At 43.8% G+C, this 24,127-nt stretch overlaps 2 protein-coding genes across 2 annotated transcripts in view; both read right to left on the bottom strand.

The window, feature by feature from the left end:
- The window catches only part of slc9a5 (solute carrier family 9 member A5), a 58,439-nt gene extending 42,114 nt beyond the window's left edge, over positions 1-16,325 (bottom strand). The window contains exon 1 of the mRNA XM_072465850.1: positions 16,070-16,325. The gene's annotated coding sequence lies outside the window, so the exon portion shown is untranslated. The remainder of the gene's footprint in view (positions 1-16,069) is intronic.
- A 4,660-nt stretch (positions 16,326-20,985) lies between these two features.
- fhod1 (formin homology 2 domain containing 1) overlaps positions 20,986-24,127 on the bottom strand; it is an 83,142-nt gene continuing 80,000 nt past the window's right edge. The window contains exons 25-27 of the mRNA XM_072465851.1: positions 22,813-22,987; positions 21,916-22,065; positions 20,986-21,074 (exon numbers count right to left, since the gene is read on the bottom strand). Coding sequence (XP_072321952.1) covers positions 20,989-21,074; positions 21,916-22,065; positions 22,813-22,987 — 411 coding nt within the window. The 3' untranslated portion in view covers positions 20,986-20,988. The remainder of the gene's footprint in view (positions 21,075-21,915; positions 22,066-22,812; positions 22,988-24,127) is intronic.

A 24,127-nucleotide genomic window follows, 5' to 3' on the forward strand; every position in this document is an offset into this window, starting at 1 on the left:
GTTCATCTGGAGTTCACTGTAAAAGCAGCGACAAAACCAGTTCAAACAAGCGTTTGTACACATGACAAACCTATAATTATAATATTCACAATTATAGGCGACAATGTGAGAACCATCCATCCATCCATCCATCCATCCATTTTCTGCCGCTTATCCGGGGCCGGGTCGCGGGGGCAGCAGTCTGAGCCGGGACTCCCAGACTTCCTTCTCCCCAGACACTTCCTCTAACTACTCCGGGGGGATCCCGAGGCGTTCCCAGGCCAGCCGAGAGACATAGTCTCTCCAGCGTGTCCTGGGTCTTCCCCGGGGCCTCTTCCCGGTGGGACATGCCTGAAACATCTCCCGAGGGAGGCGCCCAGGAGGCATCCGGAACAGATGCCCGAGCCATCTCAGCTGGCTCCTCTCGACGTGGAGGAGCAGCGGCTCTACTCCGAGCTCCCCCCGTGTGGCCGAGCTCCTCACCTTATCTCTAAGGGAGCGCCCAGCCACACGGCGGAGGAAACTCATTTCGACCGCTTGTATCCGCGATCTTGTTCTTTCGGTCACTACCCAAAGCTCATGACCATAGGTGAGGTCAGAACGTAGACCGACCGGTAAATAGAGAGCTTTGCCTTTCGGCTCAGCTCCTTCTTCACCACAACGGTCCGATGCAGCGACTGCATCACTGCAGCCGCTGCACCGATCCGCCTGTCGATCTCACGCTCCATCCTTCCCTCACTCGTGAACAAGACCCCGAGATACTTGAACTCCTCCACTTGGGGCAAGGACACCCCACCCACCTGAAGAGGGCATGCCACCTTTTTCCGGACGAGAACCATGGCCTCGGATTTGGAGGTGCTGATTCTCATCCCAGCCGCTTCACACTCGGCTGCAAACCGTCTCAGTGCATGTTGCAGGTCCGGGTTTGATGGAGCCATCAGGACAACATCGTCTGCAAACAGCAGAGATGGAATCCTGTGGTCCCCAAACCGGACACCCTTCGACCCCTGACTGCGCCTGGAAATTCTGTCCATAAAAATTATGAACAGAACCGGTGACAAAGGGCAGCCCTGGCGGAGTCCAACATGCACTGGGAACAGGTCTGACTTAAGATAAGATAAGATAATCCTTTATTGTCCCACATGGGGAAATTCCATTGATGCAACGCAGGTAGATACAGAGATAGATACAGAACTTAGGAAGTTTGAAAAACACTCCCAGTAGAAGATCTCTTATAAAAATCTTAGGATGTCCGCCGGGATAACGTGACGATCTCCGGGTAAGACGACTGTTCTCCGCAGTTTCATGAGTTCCTCCTTTGTGTAAACGCGGTACGGCGCCGGCCGGGGGGGGGCTCGGAGCCAGGGCACATCGCGATGACACGAAAACACTCAATCCAGCCGAACAAAGTCAAAACAAGTTGAATTAAAGCGATTCCAGTGCGTGTCCCGATCATTCATGAAGTTCCTCTTTTATATAAACGTGTACCGGCGGCATACTGTACGTCAGGACGGCCGGAGGGCGCGGGGGGCCGGGGGCTAGCTCAGAGCTAGCGCACATCACGACAAAAACACTCAATAATCCAGCCGAACAAAGTCAAAAACAAGTTAAATTAAAGCGATTCCAGCACGTGTTGTTCCCTATTGTACAAGTAAAGTAGAATTTTTTTTTACAAAATACAAAAGATAAAGCACAATAAGTGTGAAAAAAGTGTGAGAAAAGAGCGGAGCGTTTACACCGGGCTGCCAGCTGGACCGGCGCCTTTTTGACTTACTGCCGGCAATGCGAACACAGCTCCTGCTCCGGTCATACAGGGACCGGACAGCCCTGAGCAAAGGCCCCCGGACCCCGTACTCCCGGAGCACCCCCCAAAGGACACCCCGAGGGACACGGTCGAAAGCCTTCTCCAGATCCACAAAGCACATGTGGACTGGTTGGGCAAACTCCTATGAACCCTCGAGCACCCGATGGAGGGTATAGAGCTGGTCCAGTGTTCCACGACCGGGACGAAAACCACTCTGCTCCTCCTGAATCCGAGGTTCGACTATCGGTCGGATTCTCCTCTCCAGTACCTTGGAATAGACCTTACCCGGGAGGCTGAGGAGTGTGATCCCTCTGTAGTTGGAACACACCCTCCTCAATGTCCCCAACCTCCCCCGGGACATGGGAGAAGCTCTCCCGGAGGTGCGAGTTGAATACCCTACTGACAGAGGGCTCCACAAGACGTTCCCAACAGACCCTCACAATGCGTTTGGGTCTGCCAAGTCTGTCCGGCTTCCTCCTCCGCCAGCGGATCCAACTCACCACCAGGTGGTGATCGGTTGACAACTCTGCCCCTCTCTTCACCCGAGTGTCCAAGACACGCGGCCGGAGGTCAGATGACACGACAACAAAGTCGATCATTGACCTCCGGCCTAGGGTGTCCTGGTGCCATGTGCACTGATGGACACCCTTGTGCTTGAACATGGTGTTCGTTATGGACAAACCGTGGCTAGCACAGAAGTCCAATAACTGAACACCGCTCGGGTTCAGATCGGAGAAGCCATTCTTCCCGATCACCCCTCCCCAGGTGTCACTGTCATTGCCCACGTGGGCGTTGAAGTCCCCCAGTAGAACAACGGAGTCCCCGGTCGGTGCACTGTCCAGTACTCCTCCCAAGGACTCCAAGAAGGCCGGGTACTCTGCACAGCTGTTCGGCCCGTAGGCCGCCACAACAGTGAGAGACCTGTCCCCCACCCGAAGGCGGAGGGACGCGACCCTCTCGTTCACTGGGGTAAACTCCAACACGTGGCGGCTGAGCTGAGGGGCTATAAGCAAGCCCACACCAGCCCGCCGCCTCTCCCCGCGGGCAACACCAGAGAAGTGGAGCGTCCAGCCCCTCTCGAGGAGATGGGTTCCAGTGCCCAAACTGTGCGTGGAGGTGAGGCCGACTATATCTAGTCGGTATCGCTCAACCTCCCACACAAGCTCAGGCTCTTTCCCCCCCAGCGAGGTGACATTCCATGTCCCCAGAGTTAGTCTCTGTGTCTGGAGATCTGGTCGCCGAGGCCCCTGCCGTCGACGTAAACGGCCTTGTTCTTTTACTCATCATAGGGGGCTTTTGAACCGATCTTTGTCTGACCCGTCACCTAGGACCTGTTTGCCTTGGGAGACCCTACCAGGGGCTTGAAGCCCCCGACAACATAGCTCCCGGGATCATTCGGGCGCTCAAACCCCTCCACCACGTTAAGGTGTCGGTTCAAGGAGGAGCACTCAAGGTGAGAACCATTGATTCAAAATATATCATATTTAGTTTTACATTGTGCTCTGAAACTCCACTTTGTTTCTCACTCCAGATCCATCTGTGTCTCTGAATGGACTTTTTCACATGAATCATTCTGGGAAGGCTCTCGTCGAAAGATCAAAAATACTTCATGCTGATTGGTTGAAGAAGAAAATCCAGTGTTCAGAAAATCAGTCGTCTTTCTCCTCCGCAAAGTGCCATTGTGTGCACGCTTTTGAAAATCGAAATAATATTTGATTTCTCAGAAGATGTCTGAAGTTGGCCATCAGCGCTGCCATGTTTGTTTGGGTTCATGTTGTTTTGACCCTGTGGGCCCTAAATGCCATGTGATTGGCCCTAAATGCCATGTGATTGGCCCTAAATGCCATGTGATTGGCCCTAAATGCCATGTGATGCCATGTGATTGGCCAATGCATGAGAATTCATTCTACTAGAAAAGTTAAGCATGAACATGACAAACATCCGGCAGCTTCATTATTGATTCTATATTATCCATTTAGCACTTTTCTAGTTTCTAATACTAAGACTTTACAGCAGAAAGATGGAGAAAACGTCACTCCGAGTTCTGAGTTCCAGCATCTTCTTTCTTACTTCTTTACTTCCGGCTGCAGGTCCTGACTGTGGCCGTCGCCCATAGCAACGGGACAGTGTCTCTGAAGTGACACTAGAGGACACCTGCCTCTGACAAACAACACAACAACAACAACACAAACAGAACAATGCTCGCTGTAGTTTACTGTAACTGTGTTTAAAGTATATAGAGTCTGGACCCGGCGGTGGAAATGTACAAAACATGTTCTGGACACTTTTGAGTTGAAGTGAACAGATATTTAAAGATTAGATGCAGAAGCAGGTCAGTAATAGGAAAGAAATTATAGGAAACATATAAAAAACAACAACAAAATAACCAAAACTTGCATAATGGCAACTGGCAAGAGTTATGAATTTAACAACTTAACCAGAACTAAACCAGGACTAAAACAGCTCTGAACCAGAAGCTCATCTAAACCAGGATTAAACCAAAACAAAGCAGGACTAAACCAGTCTAAAACAGGACTAAACCGGTCTAAAGCAGGACTAAACCGGTCTAAAGCAGGATTAAACCAGGTCTAAAGCTAAAGCGGGACTAAACCAGTCTAAAACGTGACTAAACCGGTCTAAAGCAGGAGTAAACTGGTCTAGAACAGGACTAAACCGGTCTAAAGCAGGACTAAACCGGTCTAAAGCAGGACTAAACCGGTCTAAAACGCGACTAAACCGGTCTAAAGCAGGACTAAACCGGTCTAGAACAGGACTAAACCGGTCTAGAACAGGACTAAACCGGTCTAAAAAGCGACTAAACTGGTCTAAAGCAGGACTAAACCGGTCTAAAGCAGGACTAAACCGGTCTAAAGCAGGACTAAACTGGTCTAGAACAGGACTAAACAGGTCTAGAACAGGACTAAACCGGTCTAAAAAGCGACTAAACTGGTCTAAAGCAGGACTAAACCGGTCTAAAGCAGGACTAAACTGGTCTAAAGCAGGACTAAACCGGTCTAAAAAGCGACTAAACCGGTCTAAAACAGGACTAAACCAGTCTAGAACCGGTCTAAACCAGTCTAAAACAGGACTAAACCAGTCTAGAACCGGTCTGAACCAGTCTAAAACAGGACTAAACCAGTCTAGAACCGGTCTGAACCAGTCTAAAACAGGACTAAACCAGTCTAGAACCGGTCTAAACCAGTCTAAAACAGGACTAAACCAGTCTAGAACCGGTCTGAACCAGTCTAAAACAGGACTAAACCGCTCTAAAACAGAAAAACTACAGTTTATGTATGTTTTGATGTTCTGAATGGGAAAAAGTCCTCAAATATCACCTAAACAGGACGCCCAAACCCATGATTAGGGAATATACTTCAGTAGAAACATGATATTATATTTTAAACCTGAATTCAATAGATGGAAAAAGCTTGATACACAATGATTTTAAACATTTTTAGACAATAAAAACATCAGTTTCTTTAATATTACTGTCTTGTCTTACACTAGTTCTGATGAAGATCCAGACCAGACAAAACTGGTTCTGAGATCAATATTCATTTAGTGTAGTATTAGTATCTCGGCTGTTTTAGACAATCCTCACAGAGCCAGAAGACACAGAGAAGCTCCATTTGGTCTGGGACTCCAGCCCAGTCAACATAAAGCACTTATTTAAAGCTACATCAGTGCATTTGTAAAAGCGAGCGCAGTATTAACATATCCCCGTAGTATTGTCTGTGTCGGCGTGTTTTGGCGGCAGAGGCAGGTTGTACATAAGATATCTCCCACAGCTGATCCTCCCACTCACCAGACGCACACAGAACACTCAGCTCCACATTCACACCAGGGCTCAGGCATATCACGGTAACAGCTCATGCTTATTTAACACGTGTTTTAACCAGAGCCAGGTTATTAGTGTCCAAAAAGAGATCATTGCTGGGTTTCAAGCAGGAAAAACGGTAGTAAATATGATCTGGGGCATATCCAAAAACTGCAGCTCTGGTGGTGGGTGTGGCTTAGACCTGGTTTAGTCCTGGTCGTAACCAATCAGTGATCAAAAGTCTGCCTTAGGGGTTCTGTCCTCTTGTTTCTGTTGACGTGAACCATCTTAAAAGCAATAGTTTTGTACAGAAACATATTAAAGGCGGTATGGACGATTTTTCGGCGATTTGAGAACTCAGGCGGAAGTGCGCATGCCACTCCCCCGTGTGGACTGATACAACACACACGTGCTTTTGTTTATTAGCGCAACGGAGCGCATCGCATCGCTCGTCTCCCGTAGATTTCTGTCCACTTCTGCGTGAGCTCGAACTGTCTTTCTCCGTCTTCATTTTGCCACGTACACTGAGGGAACTATATTATGATAGATCCATGCGCTTAGGCACGAGGAAACGTGAGGAGGAACCGCACGCGGCTGCAGGTGAGCGATAGGTGCGTTTTATGATTGATACGTGCCAGGACTAATGATTTATCCACGCCACGAGGAAATATGATAAAAAATTGCTGAAAAAAATCGTCCATACCACCTTTAAGACGACGCTTTAATCTGAAAATAAAAGTGCTTATTGTCGTAACTCTTTGCGTGTCCCAGTTTTGTTGTGGCGCTGCGATCCAGAGGCCCCGTCACTTTCTTATTTAAGTTTGCCTGTGATAAAATCCATGAACTCTGCGCTATGTAGACACATATTTCGAAATCAAATACTCTGGAATGTCCCAATAGTACATAACGTAGACTGTGCAAACCAGGTCATGAGCATGTTTGACTTCTTCTTTATTGTATTTGTCTGAACGTCAGAGCATGAGCAACAATGTCATCGTTTCAATACAAGAAGTTCTTTGCAATTACAGCTTCTTGGTCCAGAGTAAGCTGGAGCTCTACCACGAAGAGGAAATGTGCTTTGGCTATTGATTATTGATAAATCGCTTAAACAGTGTCGTGGCTCCAATAACGTGAGTAACACACTGTAAGTTCTCAGCTTTGATCAAGCACATTTGACTTAACTAAAACAATTTCATTCAACTAAAAAGCGGAGATATATTTAACTAAAACAAGATTATCAATATTATCATTCTAATTGAAAAATCTGGATTGTTGCATCAAAAATGTTCCGTAGTAAAAGGTGTGAAATGCCAAAGCTAAAGCGTCAGAAAGAGTCACACTAAAGGGAGCTGGGACGAGGTTTACAGTAAAAAAACAGTTCAATATCACATCCATAGTGATTATAAGAGGGTAAGAGTTATGGTTTGTTAAAAGCCTCTTGTAAAATGGTGCTCAGGTCAAAGTTCACTGCAGTAATGGATGCTCTGGAGAGAGGCCAGAAACACACACCAAACATTTACTTTAGCTTTGACAAAACTTTCATCATTTGTGGATTTGTGCCATGAAGTTTATTTAGAGAAACGTAACGCGACTAAAAAAGTACCAATAACACATTATGGACCTTATTTGTGCTTTTCTGCAATGAAAAGCACAAAGACGGTTTTGGATATGCACTGGAAGTTTAAAGGTGGAATGGACGATTTTTTTCAGCACATTTTTTATTATATTTCCTCGTGGCGTGGATAAATCATTTGTCCTGCCACGTATCAATCATAAAACGCACCTATCGCTCACCTGCAGCCGCGTCAGGCTCGTCCCCACGTTTCCTCGTGCCTAAGCGCATGGATCCATCATAATATAGTTCCCTCAGTGGGGCAAAATGAAGACGGAGAAAGACATTTCGAGCTGACGCAGAAGTGGACAGAAATCTACCGGAGACGAGCGATGCGATGCGCTCCGTTGCGCTAATAAACAAACACACGTGTGTGTTGTATCAGTCCACACGGGGGAGTGGCATGCGCACTTCCGCCTGCGTTCTCAAATCGCAGAAAAATCGTCCATTGCGTCTTTAATTATGATAGTTTAATGATTGTGATAGTCAAATTGCATTATGAATTTTGATCAAAAGTTGTGAAAACAGAACAAAGGCAAGTATTCATGTACTCTATGTTGATGCACTAGTAACTTTACCAAACAGCATTACGTCTACACAGAACCTCATCCATCTTATCTACAAAGCCAGATCCATTCAAACAAAATACTGTATATAAAACAGTAAAGTCATCTGAAACTCTATGAATAAGTATGACCTTTCTCCACTTCTTTCCTCTAAATCTGACCTAAAATCTAGAATAAACACTTTAAATGTTATTTTGCTTTTCAAACCTTGGTTTTCAAACGTCTCTATCAAACATATAAGCATTATTCTAAAACAGGAAACAAAAGCCAAGGTGACCAAAGACATGTTTAAAAGCCTAAAATAATGCATGACATGTCCGTTTTCATATTTTCGATTAAAACTCAAAAAGCTCAGGCCCTTTAAGTACTTTCTATCGTTAATCTTAGTGCCGAGTGCTACTATCATTGTCTAATGTCTATTGTATATCGCGTTCAGTAAATTGTAATTGACAAAACCCACTTTAGAACCCAAAGCTCTTGAAATAGGCTCATTTCCTGTCTCCGATAAACAATAAGCTTTATCAGATGGATAGAATATTACCAGATAACGACGGGACGAGACACAATTTCTACAAGAACGGGATGAGATTTTGACATATTATATATAATGAAAGTAGAAAAAGCTTCAGTTGTAGTCATCTGGACTCAGTTTGAAAAAATAGACGTTTCGACTCTCATCCAAGAGTCATTGTCAATAAAAGAATTTAGATCGAGAACTCCGATATTAATACTGTTCTGTGGTAAGTCCAGCCCATTGGGAGGAGCCTTCCTGAAGTAGAAGGAGTTGTTTGTTTCAACAGAAACTTCCCCCTTGTATCTACCGAGCTAGCCTATTCAGAATCTTAATGGGCTATTAGAATCCTCTTTGTCTTTGTGAGACCCTGGCTCAACCACCCTGAGTACCTGATTAGCCAGTAACCCATTATAAATAACAGGAAGATTAAACCTTAGCCCTCCATTTCTGTTTAAAGAAGGTCTTTCTTTTTTAACAAAAATAGCTTCCTTGACTCCTCTTTCAAACCATCTTTTCTCCCTGCTTAAAACCTTCACCTCACCGTCTTCAAACGAGTGATTAGAGGCTTCAAGATGGAGATGCACGGCGCTCTGAGGTCCTGAACTAGTATTTCTTCTGTGCTGATAGAGCCTCTTGTGTAGAGGCTGTTTCGTCTCACCTATGTACCGTTCTTTACAGCTTTCTTCACTGCATTGGATCGAATAAACTACATTGCTCTGTTTTTGAGTCGGCAACTTGTCCTTAGGGTGAACCAGTTTTTGTCTTAAAGTGTTTCCTGGTTTAAAATAAACAGGGACTTCGTGTTGTCTAAAAATTCTCTGCAGTTTTTCCGACAGGCCAGACACATAAGGGATAGAAACACCCTTCCTTCTCTGTTCAGTTTCCCTTTTGTCCTGCTTCTTGGTTCTCTTCACTCTGTTGAGAGCCCAAGCGGGGTAACCACAGGCTGAGAGGGCATTTCGGACATGTTTTTCCTCTTTCTTCTTGCCCTCTGAGCTGGTGGGCACACCTTGAGCTCTGTGTTGTAAGGTTCTGATCACACCCAGCTTGTGCTGTAGTGGGTGGTTGGAACCAAAGAGCAGATACTGGTCCGTGTGTGTAGGTTTCCTATATACTTCTATTTGGAGTTTCACGTCCTCTCCTCTGATCGTGGAACAATCAAGAAAGGCCAAGCGATTCTCCTTAGCGTCTTCTCTTGTAAACCTGATATGTGGGTCCACAGCATTGATGTGATCAGAGAAGGTTTCCAGCTCTTGTTTCTTAATTGTTACAAAAGTATCATCGACATAGCGAAGCCACAGTTTTGGAGCTATGCCTGAGAATGAGGACAGTGCCTTCTTCTCAAAGTGCTCCATGTACAGGTTGGCCACTATGGGAGAGACGGGCGAGCCCATTGGCACAGCCATGAATCTGTCTGTAAAATTGTCCCCGGAATTGAAAGTAAGTGGTGTTCAGACAGATGTCCAACAGTTTACATATGTGTTCAGGTGTCAGTTTGGTCCTTTCCTGTAGGGTGGTGTCTTCCTGCAGTCTGATCCTCACTGCTGCTACTGCATCAGAGGTCGGGATGCAGGTGAACAGGGACACAACATCATATGAAACCATGAGGTCATCTGGGTCCAGTTGGAGATGTTTCACTTTATCCACAAAGTTGTGCGTGTTTTCCACATGATGTACCGAATTCCCCACAAGCGGAGCCAATATAGTTGTTAAATGCTTGGCCACATTGTAAGTGATGGAATCTGTGCTGCACACTATGGGTCTGAGTGGAACCTCCTTTTTGTGTATTTTTGGAAGGCCATAAATGCAGGGCATGGCTTCACCAGGATACAGTCTGTAATACAGAGGCCGGTCTATCACTTCCTCTTTTTCCAGCCTTTGTAAACAGTCTATCACTTTCTTCTTGTAGCCACTGGTCGGATCTCTTTTCAAGCGCTCGTATGTGGTCGTGTCCTCGAGGAGGGTGTGGACTTTGGCTTCGTATTCAGCTGCGTTGAGAATCACAGTGCAACGTCCCTTGTCTGCTGGGAGGATGTTGATGCTATGATCTTTTTCCAGTGCTGAAAGTGCTTTTCTCTCTTCAGATGTGATATTTGAAGGCGGTGGTTTTATATACAGTATTTTGTTTGAATGGATCTGGCTTTGTAGATAAGATGGAAAAAAAAAAAAAAAGGGGAAACTGAACAGAGAAGGAAGGGTGTTTCTATCCCTTATGTGTCTGGCCTGTCGGAAAAACTGCAGAGAATTTTTAGACAACACGAAGTCCCTGTTTATTTTAAACCAGGAAACACTTTAAGACAAAAACTGGTTCACCCTAAGGACAAGTTGCCGACTCAAAAACAGAGCAATGTAGTTTATTCGATCCAATGCAGTGAAGAAAGCTGTAAAGAACGGTACATAGGTGAGACGAAACAGCCTCTACACAAGAGGCTTTATCAGCACAGAAGAAATACTAGTTCAGGACCTCAGAGCGCCGTGCATCTCCATCTTGAAGCCTCTAATCACTCGTTTGAAGACGGTGAGGTGAAGGTTTTAAGCAGGGAGAAAAGATGGTTTGAAAGAGGAGTCAAGGAAGCTATTTTTGTTAAAAAAGAAAGACCTTCTTTAAACAGAAATGGAGGGCTAAGGTTTAATCTTCCTGTTATTTATAATGGGTTACTGAACCCCTGGAAAGGTAGAGGACCAGGACATTTAGATGCTAATCAGGTACTCAGGGTGGTTGAGCCAGGGTCTCACAAAGACAAAGAGGATTCTAATAGCCCATTAAGATTCTGAATAGGCTAGCTCGGTAGATACAAGGGGGGAGTTTCTGTTGAAACAAACAACTCCTTCTACTTCAGGAAGGCTCCTCCCAATGAGCGGGTCTTACCACAGAACAGTATTAATATCGGAGTTCTCGATCTAAATTCTTTTATTGACAATGACTCTTGGATGAGAGTCGAAACGTCTATTTTTTCAAACTGAGTCCAGATGACTACAACTGAAGCTTTTTTCTACTATGGAACACGCCTGGACGAATGAGGGATTACACCGACATATATAATGAAAGGTTCAGTTCACAGTCTCGTCACTTTTTAATCATCTATATTCATATTTACCCTGTTATTGTACCGCTTTCTTATAGATCCAACTCAACAGAAAACTCAAAGCTCATTTTCTGGCACAATCTTCTGGCAGTTTGTTTGTCTCACGAGAGCTTGTGGCACGAGATGTTGGAACCTCGTGGACCCGCGGTTGGACAGAGGACAGACAGGACAGATGTGTGAACGAGTGCTGTGTCCGCTCCAGTCATTACCACATCATTAAGAAGACGCACAGAGTGGATCATTGTGCCGTGAGTCACTCGTGCGCCGGGACATAACCACGTCTGAGTCTGGACACAAACTCAATACTGACGAACCACACAAGGGGCCGGGGCAAATAATCTACAATTAGACTATAGTGTAAAGTCCACTGGAGTTTGAATGCTGATTTGGGACGTGCCAGAGAGACAAGTGAAGACCCACAAATGTCCTGGTTTGGATGGATCTGAGTCATAACTGATCATTTTCGAGCGTTCTGAACCAAAAAAGACAAAGAAACAATCACCATCGACACATTGAAAGACCCAGACAGTTGCCATATTATATACATTTCTAACTCAATTTGTGCGATTTGTGCGCCGCAGAATCTTTATAACCAAACAAAAGTTGAAAAACACACGTCACTAATGGACATTCATTTTAATGTAGAAAAGCTGCTCTTTCACTGTTCAACAACTACAAAAACACAGACTTTAGAGTTATATTGTGCAAAATATATTGTAGACACAAAGAGTTGCTGAAGAATAAAGTGATCACACCGCCCGAATTAGTAAAGAGATCCAAGAATGCTAATGTTAGCTGCGGTGCTAAATGCTAATGCGATGCTAGCTCCGACTGCTGTAGTTCGACATCTACAGAAAAACTGTCTGTTTACTACTTTTACGCATCTGAATAGTGAGATTATTCCTAAAACCACGGTTCAAAAAGTACTAATAATAATTGAGATGGTCAAAAATACACACAAATAATCCACTTTGAAGGAAGATATTGGGCTATATTTTTGCGTCATATTTTGTGACATGGACGACTTCGCTCGTATCCTTCTGAACCAAAGTGAATTAATTGTATTTCTGATTAAAACATTTGTGTAACTGCAAAGAGACATAATGTGATTAATTTAGTTCATGAAACACATTTATGACATAAACATTGAGAAAAGACTGAAACATAAACTGCTAAACCAAGAACACAAGGATCACACACGCTTCAGAACATGTTAAGACTGCAGGGTAATATACCGGTCATTTATTCTGTGCACTGGACATTAATAATAACAAAATTCTGTGAACATTTACGGATCCGTCTGACTTTGAAGTGACTGTGGTGTTTACGAAGAACTACAAACTTCTGCCGTCATAAAAAAATTCCTTCCTGACATTAAAATGTATGAAATCATCCAGCGAGACAGAACATGAACACACCCTGCAGTACTTTAAACATTGCAACATTGAAATGACTAAAGCGCTTCAGGAGACGACATGTTCACTGCATTTATTTACTGACGGCGCTGGTAAAAGTAAAAAAAGAGTCACTTCAAAATGATATTAATCAAGCTGCAGTAACATCAAACATACTCACGAGAAATGAAAGGATAAAACCTTAAATATTGCAAAATAATCTTGTATTTTCAAAGTTTGTCTCTTTCTTTGACAATATAAACCCTTTATTTCATCTCACCTTTAAAAACAATGATTTTATTTTACTACAAAGGTTTGTCTTGTACTTTAACCTTCCATCGTTCTTTAGGTTTGGACTGCACACAATTTTTTTATTTTTTTTTAATCATTTTACTTTTAATATAACCTACTTTTCGACACGGTAAGTTCCAAAACCAAAAACTCGAGATGTTGTTTTATTTTATACATATTTTTTCCATTTTAATTTTCAGTCTTTGTATAATTCAGTATCGCAAAAATCATCATTTTGCAACATATAGTGTAATTTTATAAGCTTTTTCTCATTTTGCATTTAAGTCCTAACAACCTGTCTGAGTTCCTGTTTAACTTTAGCAGTTCACGTTTTAGTTTTTCTCACATGTTCTTGCTCCTGAACGTGTTTAAAACGTGCACTTTGAACAGAATCCTCCTGATTTACCGCTCGCTCTACGTTCCTGGGCTCACCTTTGGTCAGGAGCTTTGGGAAACGACCGAAAGGACAAGAGATACAAGCGGTCGAAATGAGTTTCCTCTGCAGGGGGCCCCGAGGGGAGGAGCCAGGGGGGGAGGAGCCAGGAGGGAGGAGCCAGGAGGGAGGAGCCAGGAGGGAGGAGCCAGGAGGGAGGAGCCAGGAGCGAGGGAGGGACTATGTCGGATTCAAACGCAGGAAAATGGCAAATCTAATCAAAATCACAAAAATGTCAGAAACATTGCAATCAGGAATGTCACGATTTCAAATGTCAGTGTTAACATTATTGATTTATTGAGATTTAACGATTATTCACGATTATTGAGACTGTGATCAAAAGAAAGGGAAGTTTCTAAAAGACAAAATAAAGCTAAATTTGACAAAAACAACCCGATTAAAAAGTTCTTTACATTTAAGTCTATTTTTTTTAACGATACTTTGAACTAAAATTGCTTCTAAAATTGTCACGATTATTAATTTTCTGGTTATTGCAAATATATTGTGACCTGAATAATCACAATTAACCGTATAACTTTTACATCCCTAACTGCAATTAGACATTTTGCCAAAATTGTTCAGTCTTACTCGAGCGAGAATGTTATTATTTTCATTTTATTGGATTTTGAAAGAGAATTATGGAAAAAGAAAGCTGTGAATTTGAAAATGAGTCGTGAAAGTGCTCTTTTTACACACAAACATGCCTTAATACTATATAAACAAATACTTTTCGTGTCAAATATCGCACTGGGTCACAGTCTATAGAGCATTTGCCACATTTAGTCGAGTAACTGAAGCTCAGGTCGAGTCTTTAGCCTCTTGGTACGGACTCAAAGAGCGTCCTGGTTCATTTACTCTTGATACTAAATCCTGCGACTGCCAGAGAGAGTCTACACAACGTACACGAGAAGTAAAGGTTGTAACTGCATTAAATTCAGCCATAAATACACCGTGGTCTTTCCAGCTTTGTCTGAGTGAGAAGGAGAGAGGCTGGTTTACGAGAGACGACGGAGAGAGACGTGCGGTGATAACTTACGGGACTCAAAGCAGCATTTTGAACAAACCCGGCGTTAAACTTTGCTCTTTCGATAAACTGTAAAGAGCCTGGATTTATCTGTGGGACCTGTTTATTCAGGCTATTGTGCCCTTGTAATCTCCCTCCAGCAGCCCTCCACCGTCTCTGACAATTCTCAATAAAGACGTCTGGTTTGCATTGTGGAAATCAGAAAAAATTATGCTTTTTGTTCAAATTACTGGGTGAAATTGCTTCTTAATTTGCCCAATTGTTAACGTTTACAGATAATAACGGCATTAATTACATATGATTTCTTGTTTTTTTTAATTGATCGTAAAGCCAGCGCACCCAAAAGTGTTTATATGAGAGAAAAACATATATTCTCATGTTCTCTATGTAAATCTTGCTTTTTATGCAATTCATGGGGCGTCAATGACAAAGTGGGACATTTTTTTGAATAAGTGAGATGATACAGAGGTTGAAATGGCAATAAATCACAACCAAAAGAGGGACAGGGGCATCTACACCTGCCAATTGTACTATTTCTGCAATTGTCAATATAAAGAACATGCTTAAGTTATTGAAAAGCAGTCAAACTTATGGATGAACAGCAGAGATAAATAAAAAATGCTAAAGAAAAAAAAAAGAAGCCACAAATTGGTTTAATAGGCTGTGCAATTAATCACATTTTTATTGAGTCTGTCATTTCTAACTGTAACTTGTGACTTTGTAATGGAAATACTTGGTTTTGTTTTGTTTAAATGGCTGTTAATAATAAGTCTGTGTTCGAAATTGTAAAGTGAATGCTATTTTCATTTGTTTTAATAAGCCAAACAAAAAGAAAATGAAACTCAAGACGGGTTAAGGTAAAATATTAGTGGTTCTCTGGAAACTTTTTACCAGATAAAATCCGGGTCTATAAAAGGAAGTGGTCCTTTTATAGACAGGACTATATCTGGACAAAATCAGGTCTAAAACTGGACAAAGACATGATCTAAGTTGTGTGGTCCAAGAACATAAAAGAGGACAAGAATGTGGATCAAAAGGGCTCCAATTTAAGCAAAGACTAGAATTTCAGAGAGAAATTAACAGTACCACAGTTTGAGAAACACTGAACTAAGAATAAACTTTTTTTTAAATAAACATTTTGTTCATTGTAAACTGCAATATTGATCAAAAACTGGTTATAAACAGAAATAGTCATTGTGACATTTCACCGTAACAAGCAGCAGATTTCCATTTACACGTTTATATGTTAGAAAAGTGGTTTCGTGACATTTTAGAACTCTACACGTGTCATTCCTGTTTTCAAATAACCACAACTAAGTGCAGGGGATGTGGGAGGGGATAGGGGGTAGGTGAAAACGGGAATTACCTGAGCTCTGACCCTCACTTGCAGGACTAAAACATGTAAGAATCAGTCAAAAACAAAACTAATGATGAGTAAACACTTCTGCCACACGCGCGTCTCATTAAAGTTGACACGTCCCCTTTAACACGACACTTTCTACATTTTACTGTCCAGACATAATTAAAAAAAAAAAGAAAAGTTACTCACGGATCTTGGCCACGCTCGCCACCAGGAGCCAGATGGCGATGATGTAGGGGGTCTGCACGTAGCTCCATTCCCACTGGACCACCTTGTACCCTCCGCCGTGCTCACGATGATGCTCATGGTCCTGATGCTGCTCCTCGTCCTCCAGCTGGACGTGACCCGGCTCCTCAGCGGCGGCGGCGGCAGGAGCAGAGGAGAGAGCCAGCAGCGACACCGGCCCCTGGCTCACGACCGGCCCCTGACTCACCCCGGGGTCTGACGCGACGCACGGCACCAGCAGCAGCAGCAGCAGCAGCAGCAGCAGCAGCACCGGGAGGAGGAGGCGGAGGACACCCAGCAGCGGCGGCGGTAACGGCCCGGGCTTCGGCATGGCTCACGCGCGGCTCAGCGGACTCTCCATTGGCCCCGCTTTAAATGCACTCGCTGGCGGAGGGACCCGGAGCCACGCACGGACGCACCACGGACACGCGCAGAGCCGGTGGCGGGACACGCGAGGAGGGCGGGGACGGGAGCCGGACACGTGACGCATTCATTTAGAAGCGCGTGCGTGGTCCGTGCGTAAAGCAATTAACTCCCCGCGCCGGCAACAAGTGTCACATCCACAGACTTGACTGATTTTATAACAGATTTATATTTAATTTATAAAGAATTGACACATTTTGACTTCATTCTGCACGTGTTTATCCAAATGAATCTAAATTAAATGATGAACCGATGTCATGTAGTAAATGATCTATAAATAGCCACTGTCCTGTTATTATTAGTTATTCTGGTCGTGTCTGTGGCTCCAGGGGCCTCTGTCCTTTCTGCAACTGAGGATGACGCTGCACTTTTTGTCCATCCTTCCTCTTGCAGCAGCTGCTGCTGCACTTTCCCCTACAACACAACGCATCTGAGAAAAGGAAACAACATACTTGATCAAACCGGAAGCGCACTGGTCTGTGGGTTTATGGGTTTATGTTCACACTATTCACTTTATCCAGGGCAAGTTTGTGCCAAACTCTGAAGCAGGTTAAGTATTTCTGCTTTAGATCAAATCCAGGAGTAATAAAGTGCTAATGACAGGTTAGACTACTCACTGAACTAAAATGCAGTTAAGATCACATGTTTGTAAATTCACTTCCTTAAAATGTATTTATATATTATTTCATACCCGTTGCCTGCCTTGTATGTATGTTCTATTATTTGTTATAATCTCATGACATGTAATATTATTGCCTTGAAATGTTTTCATCACTACGAGCTTTGTATTGTATATTTTCAATTAATTAAAAAAATCAAAACTTCTTCTGTTTGTGATTGATGACATCACACTAGGAAACTACTCAGCAAACACTGGGCAAAAAACATGGATGCATCATATTATATTTCATATTTCACTAAACATTCTGCCTGTTTGTCCCCAGTTTGAGAATTTTATAAAATCATTTTATAATATAGGAGTTTATAATCGTGCTTCCTGGTTGGATGTGAGCAGCAGCTTTTACCTAGCAACCAGATTGTAAACAAGAGCCAAAATCCTTGTAAATGACTCAACAGTTAGGATTTGACACACAATAATATCATGTAACAACTTTATTTTGTCAAATGATAGTGTAAACTGTCAGAAAAGTGTGTCAGTTAAGTGTAAACCGTCTGTGTTTTCAATGGCACGTCACACATTGATGACATCACAGTGGGATTCAGTGCTGCAATGTCTTCACAAACTGCAACTTAATGAAAGTAAAACTAGCATAATGGAGTTATTCTACCAAACAAAAACAGGAGAACATTCATATAAACAACCTAATTTAGGGGGTTTGCAAGGGAAAAGTGGAACAGTAGCTGCACTCCAAGCTCCACATACCCGAGATCGTGTCGTTACGGGTTTTTTCTGGACCAAACATGAGGCAAAAATAAGTACAGCCTCTTGCACAGGTCAGATATATAATAAACATCACTGTTGTACAACTATAAATTCAATGAAAAGCAAGGGAAGACAACACCAGAACAGTGTTTATCAAATACCGCCACCTGGTGTTGATCAAAATAATGATAATAAAATACACTTAAAAATGTTGACGCATGTTTTATTACAAAAACCTTTATTCATAATTTTAGACGTGTTCTTTATACATTGTCCATTCAAGTTAAAATCCTCGAAGTGTCAGTGTTTCCAAACCTTCTTTTTCAAACTAAAGCAATAATTATACAGTACAAAGTGCAACAAACCACTTTACTTTCCTTACATCGGCCGTCATAATGTGTCCACTGTTAACGCTGGTACCAGGCAAGAAACATGAGAAACGTAACAAACAGTGACATTTTGGATATTTTAATGATTTTTTGCAATTCTAAAATGATGAGTCGAAGTTCAAAAACATGGGATCAAATCATTGCCCATTAAAGGTGCACTGTGTAACTTTTCTAGTGGAGGGTCAGAATATAACTAAAAACATTGTGACATTTGATTAACCAACACCAAAAACACCAATTTATTTCCGTTCATTCAAAAAGTGTATACTTCAGAATGAAAGCTTTGAAACACATTGTAACATTCAGGTTTATTTTGCTTGCTTTAAACCTTTTTTATTTACTTTTAGGAGAACATTTGCTTAGTTTTCACACCACAACTGTGAGTAAAAAGTGGATTGTGACATTTTGTGCGTCATCAGCTGGAAAAATGCTTAAAATGTAAAGAAAATGTGTTAGTTCAAAGTGACCGTTTTGCAAAAATGCATCTACTCATTATACATTCAAGTTCGTTCCCTTTTAGTTTATTGTGTTTATAAGTTTTTTACCACTTTTAATTAAAACAAAATGGAATAGCTCACAACGGCTGCAATTTGAACAAATCCGAGATGTTTGACGCCAAACTGTGGAGCGTTCCAGGCAAGGCAGTGACATCTCCATGGAGACAAACAGGTAACACGGAAAGTTACACAGCGCAGCTTTAAACATTGGAGAAACATCTTCGTCTTTAAAATAGTCTTGTAGGAAGTTGATTGGCCTCGATGTTATACGTTTTTTTTTTTGTTCATTTTGCTCAAATCCAAACCACTACAAACATCTACTTCGCAATAACTTAACAAAAAAAGTTTAAATAACTCGGGTTAGTGCTTCTATATCTTTAATTCATAAACCTAAAACAGCCACAGGTAAAATGTGCCGTGTGAATGCAGCAGTGCAAAGAGCATGGAGTTTGTCCGTAAAAAAAACAGGTTTAGAAGACTTCAAGACGTCGGCGGTCGCTTCGGAGCCCGTTTGTCCTGGACGTCAGCGGTCGCTTCAGAGCCCGTTTGTCCTGGACGTCAGCGGTCGCTTCAGAGCCCGTTTGTCCTGGACGTCGGCGGTCGCTTCAGAGCCCGTTTGTCCTGGACGTCAGCGGTCGCTTCAGAGCCCGTTTGTCCTGGACGTCGGCGGTCGCTTCAGAGCCCGTTTGTCCTGGACGTCAGCGGTCGCTTCAGAGCCCGTTTGTCCTGGACGTCGGCGGTCGCTTCAGAGCCCGTTTGTCCTGGACGTCGGCGGTCGCTTCAGAGCCCGTTTGTCCTGGACGTCGGCGGTCGCTTCAGAGCCCGTTTGTCCTGGACGTCAGCGGTCGCTTCAGAGCCCGTTTGTCCTGGACGTCAGCGGTCGCTTCAGAGCCCGTTTGTCCTGGACGTCAGCGGTCGCTTCAGAGCCCGTTTGTCCTGGACGTCGGCGGTCGCTTCAGAGCCCGTTTGTCCTGGACGTCAGCGGTCGCTTCAGAGCCCGTTTGTCCTGGACGTCGGCGGTCGCTTCAGAGCCCGTTTGTCCTGGACGTCGGCGGTCGCTTCAGAGCCCGTTTGTCCTGGACGTCGGCGGTCGCTTCAGAGCCCGTTTGTCCTGGACGTCAGCGGTCGCTTCAGAGCCCGTTTGTCCTGGACGTCGGCGGTCGCTTCAGAGCCCGTTTGTCCTGGACGTCAGCGGTCGCTTCAGAGCCCGTTTGTCCTGGACGTCGGCGGTCGCTTCAGAGCCCGTTTGTCCTGGACGTCAGCGGTCGCTTCAGAGCCCGTTTGTCCTGGACGTCAGCGGTCGCTTCAGAGCCCGTTTGTCCTGGACGTCGGCGGTCGCTTCAGAGCCCGTTTGTCCTGGACGTCGGCGGTCGCTTCAGAGCCCGTTTGTCCTGGACGTCAGCGGTCGCTTCAGAGCCCGTTTGTCCTGGACGTCAGCGGTCGCTTCAGAGCCCGTTTGTCCTGGACGTCGGCGGTCGCTTCAGAGCCCGTTTGTCCTGGACGTCAGCGGTCGCTTCGGAGCCCGTTTGTCCTGGACATAGGCGGTCGCTTCGGAGCCTGTTTGTCCTGGAAGTCAGTGGTCGATTCAGAACCTGTTTGTCCTGGATGTCGGCGGTCGGTTCGGAGCCCGTTTGTCCTGGACGTAGGCGGTCGCTTCGGAGCCTGTTTGTCCTGGATGTCGGCGGTCGGTTCGGAGCCCGTTTGTCTTGGAAGTCGGCGGTCGGTTCGGAGCCCGTTTGTCCTGGACGTAGGTGGTCGCTTCGGAGCCCGTTTGTCCTGGACGTCAGCGGTCGCTTCGGAGCCCGTTTGTCCTGGACGTAGGCGGTCGCTTCGGAGCCTGTTTGTCCTGGAAGTCAGTGGTCGATTCAGAACCTGTTTGTCCTGGACGTCAGCGGTCGCTTCGGAGCCCGTTTGTCCTGGACGTAGGTGGTCGCTTCGGAGCCCGTTTGTCCTGGAAGTCGGCGGTCACTTCGGAGCCCGTTTGTCCTGGACGTAGGTGGTTGCTTCGGAGCCTGTTTGTCCTGGAAGTCGGCGGTCGATTCAGAACCTGTTTGTCCTGGATGTCGGCGGTCGCTTTGGAGCCCGTTTGTCCTGGAAGTCGGCGGTCGCTTGGGAGCCCGTTTGTCTCGTCGATCACGTCCGTGCTTCGATCGATCGATACAGACGGGTTGTTCACACGATCGCGTCTGCTCAAATATTGTCCGTGGTCTTCTGGTTGTTGAGGCCTAAAGCTTGAACCACGTCTCGGCTCAGGCCACTTTTCAACGTTCGCCGCACTGAAACACACACACAAAACACGTATTAACAAGAATATTTAGATAAAAGCAAAGAAGTTAATCATAATATGAGTTCAATTGATCAAAAAGTACTGTTAGGTATATTTTTTGGGGGACAAACAGAACAAAGACTATTGCAACAAAATCTACAAGTGTTGTGGACAAAATATCAGTAATTATGAACTGCAAATGTGTGTGATTGTAAAAATACAAGATGGATGAGTTGAAGAGGATCCTTAAAGAGTTACTTGATTTAGGAGGACAGGTCACAATGCTATGGTGGAATTAATAACTCTTTAACCATCAAAAAGCAGATGTTTGACCTGTTTTATGGTCAATATCACTGTGATTATTGGACCAATCCACATGAAACACAGACTTGCACAATGATCAATGTCTTCTCTGTCGGCCTAAATAAACTATAAACTAATAAATAAACTAACTATAACTATTTTAGGTTGATGAGAGAAGCTGTGACAAAGACAACCTACCCAGACCCAGAGAGAAGTGTATGAAACGGTGCTAAAATAAAAACCTCTGTGTGTCCTCTAAACTCGTCCCATGTTAATCTGACGGACAAGACTTGTGTTTTGGACACAGTAAAATGTTGAGGTTAAAAATACAAACTGAACACTGTGACCTTCTGACCTTCAGCACCAAACGTTTAGTACAGGAACCTTAAAGCCTCAATAGAACATCTACAATACTGTGTTCTTCTGAAGGTTAAAACATCCAGAAGCTGAGCCTGGGTTGGACTTTTTGCCGAATTGGCCACAAAACAAATAAAAAATGTTCTTATTTCGTTGGTAAAAGTGTTTTGTGAGTTCCGTCGCGCTCTCACATGACTTCCTGTTGACCCTGGAGCGCTTCCGGTCTTTGGGGCTGGACTGTCGGTCTGAGGGGTTCTGGGTAACGGACTTCACCAAGCGGTCCATGATCTCGTCCGTGGCGTCGTCCTGAGCGCTCGGGGAGGGGCTGACCCTGCCGTGACCTGCGAAGAAGAAGAAGCAAACGCCACGCTAAATGACAAATACCACTTCACTTAAATGTATTTGAGCCACATTTAATACTACGTTGCTTGATACTGAATTTATTACACGCACTGTGCTTTTTACGGCCCGAAAGAAGTGGAAAACTAGTTCATTTTAAACTATTTGCAGCAACAAAAACTTTCAGCGCAATGAGTTTAATATTGGCAATTTTCAGAACTTTCAGAGGCCAGAGCAAAGCTAACAGCAGCTAGCATGCTAACCAGATGAAACAATCCACAAACAAGGAAATTGCTCTGGCGGAAAGGTGAAACTTAAAACAATGAATAATAATAATAATAATAGATCCGTTTTGAGGAATAATAATGGTAAAAAATAAACAACTATATAGACTGTGCTAAATATGTGTAAAATAGGTTTCAAAACAAAATAATAGTGTAAATAAAATAAAGTGACAAACGCTGTATAGTAAAATAATTAAATGTTCGATGCAGACGGCACACAGCGGTCTCATTTTGACCAAAGAGCTGCTTTTACAAACATCGGTAATGGAACAAAACAGATTTTATTTGTTTACATGAAAACAATTGGGGACAGCTCATTTTAGCAAACAATTTCCAACGTGTGGACAAGTGGACATGTCATAAAAGTTTTTAAAAAGAAGTGTTTTCACGGTGTTTTAAGGCAAACGCTTGATGGCCTGACCACTACTGCCCCCTGTCTGTTCAGGTGTGATCTGTGAGACTCACTGCGCACGGCCCTGGACCTCCGGAGCCCCACAGTCAGACTGTCGCCGCCGCCGCCGCTTATCAGGAGGTTCTTCATGTTCTCGTGCTCCTCCTGCTGCTGCTCCGCCTCCACGTCCGCTGCCATGGAGACGGGGGAGGAGCTGTCCGCAGGCACCGCCCCTGAGAACTTCTCAGTCTGTAAAATAAGCAGTACACAGTTTAATCATTAGCTTAGATTTTGTGTCAGTACATTGTTGATTGATTGTAGCACTTTGGTTAAAAAAAAAAAAAAAATATTGTAATAGTTATAGAGCTAATTTAGTCGATTTTACCCTGGTTTAGTCATAAAGTAGAACACATTTTGAACTGTATTAGTCCTTTGGTCCTTAAAGCTGGGACACTTGACTTTTTTGTTGTAAATTAGTACATTTTGTGTCTTCCCCCAAAGAGTATTATTAAAAAACAGCTCTACTTGTGTATAAGTCTCTCCATGGCCTAACACCAAAACACATCTCAGACTTGAGTGTGTCATATGAACCACCTCGGACTCTAAGGACCTCAGGGACTGGCCTCCTGCTGGTGCCAGAGCCAAGACCAGACACGGAGAATCTGCGTTCCAGGTCTATGGGGCAAAGGTCTGGAATAGCCTCCCCGAAGTCGTGAGACAGGCCCCCACCCCGGCTGTGTTCAAATCCAAACTAAAAACTGGTTTGTTTAGCCGCGCCTATGACTGACATAATTTTACCTGTTTTTTTATATTTTAAAATACATTAATTTTATTTTATTTATTTACTCTGACGTACATTGTTTTATATTTTTTATAAATTTCATTGTGTTTTTATTTTTTTCATTGCGTTTTAAACATTGTAAAGCACTTTGAATTGCGGTTTGTATGAATTGTGCTTCATAAATACATTTGATTTGATTAACGCAGCACTTTGTGACAAAATGAGATGGGTGTGTGCTGTCTGCAGCTAATAATGAGTATTTTATATCTTGTCAAGCAGCAAGTAAGAGCCAAATGCAGCGTTCCGATTGGCTGTACTTGTGGGGTCCACTCCAGTTTGACTGAAAAAGCCGTTTTAAAGCCGCACACGAGCCTAAAATCAATGCAAACAAAGGATTTGAGAGAGCAACGGACGAGTTTGATTTAAAGACCCTCTTCTTCCTTTTGCAGTTTGAAAATCAGGTTCCTCAGCTTTTAAGCAGCCCCAGTTTTGGTTCATTGTTTCTTTCATTACTCCTCCTTATGTAGTTAATTTGATATTTTAAAAGCGAAATATTTTGGTGGTACTGTAGGAACATTTTGCAGTTCCTACGCCTTTCTTTTTCGTAG

Source organism: Eucyclogobius newberryi, unplaced genomic scaffold, assembly GCF_026437365.1.
Source record: "Eucyclogobius newberryi isolate DKJ021-1_F unplaced genomic scaffold, fEucNew1.0.hap1 SCAF_5, whole genome shotgun sequence".
NCBI lineage: Eukaryota > Metazoa > Chordata > Actinopteri > Gobiiformes > Gobiidae > Eucyclogobius > Eucyclogobius newberryi.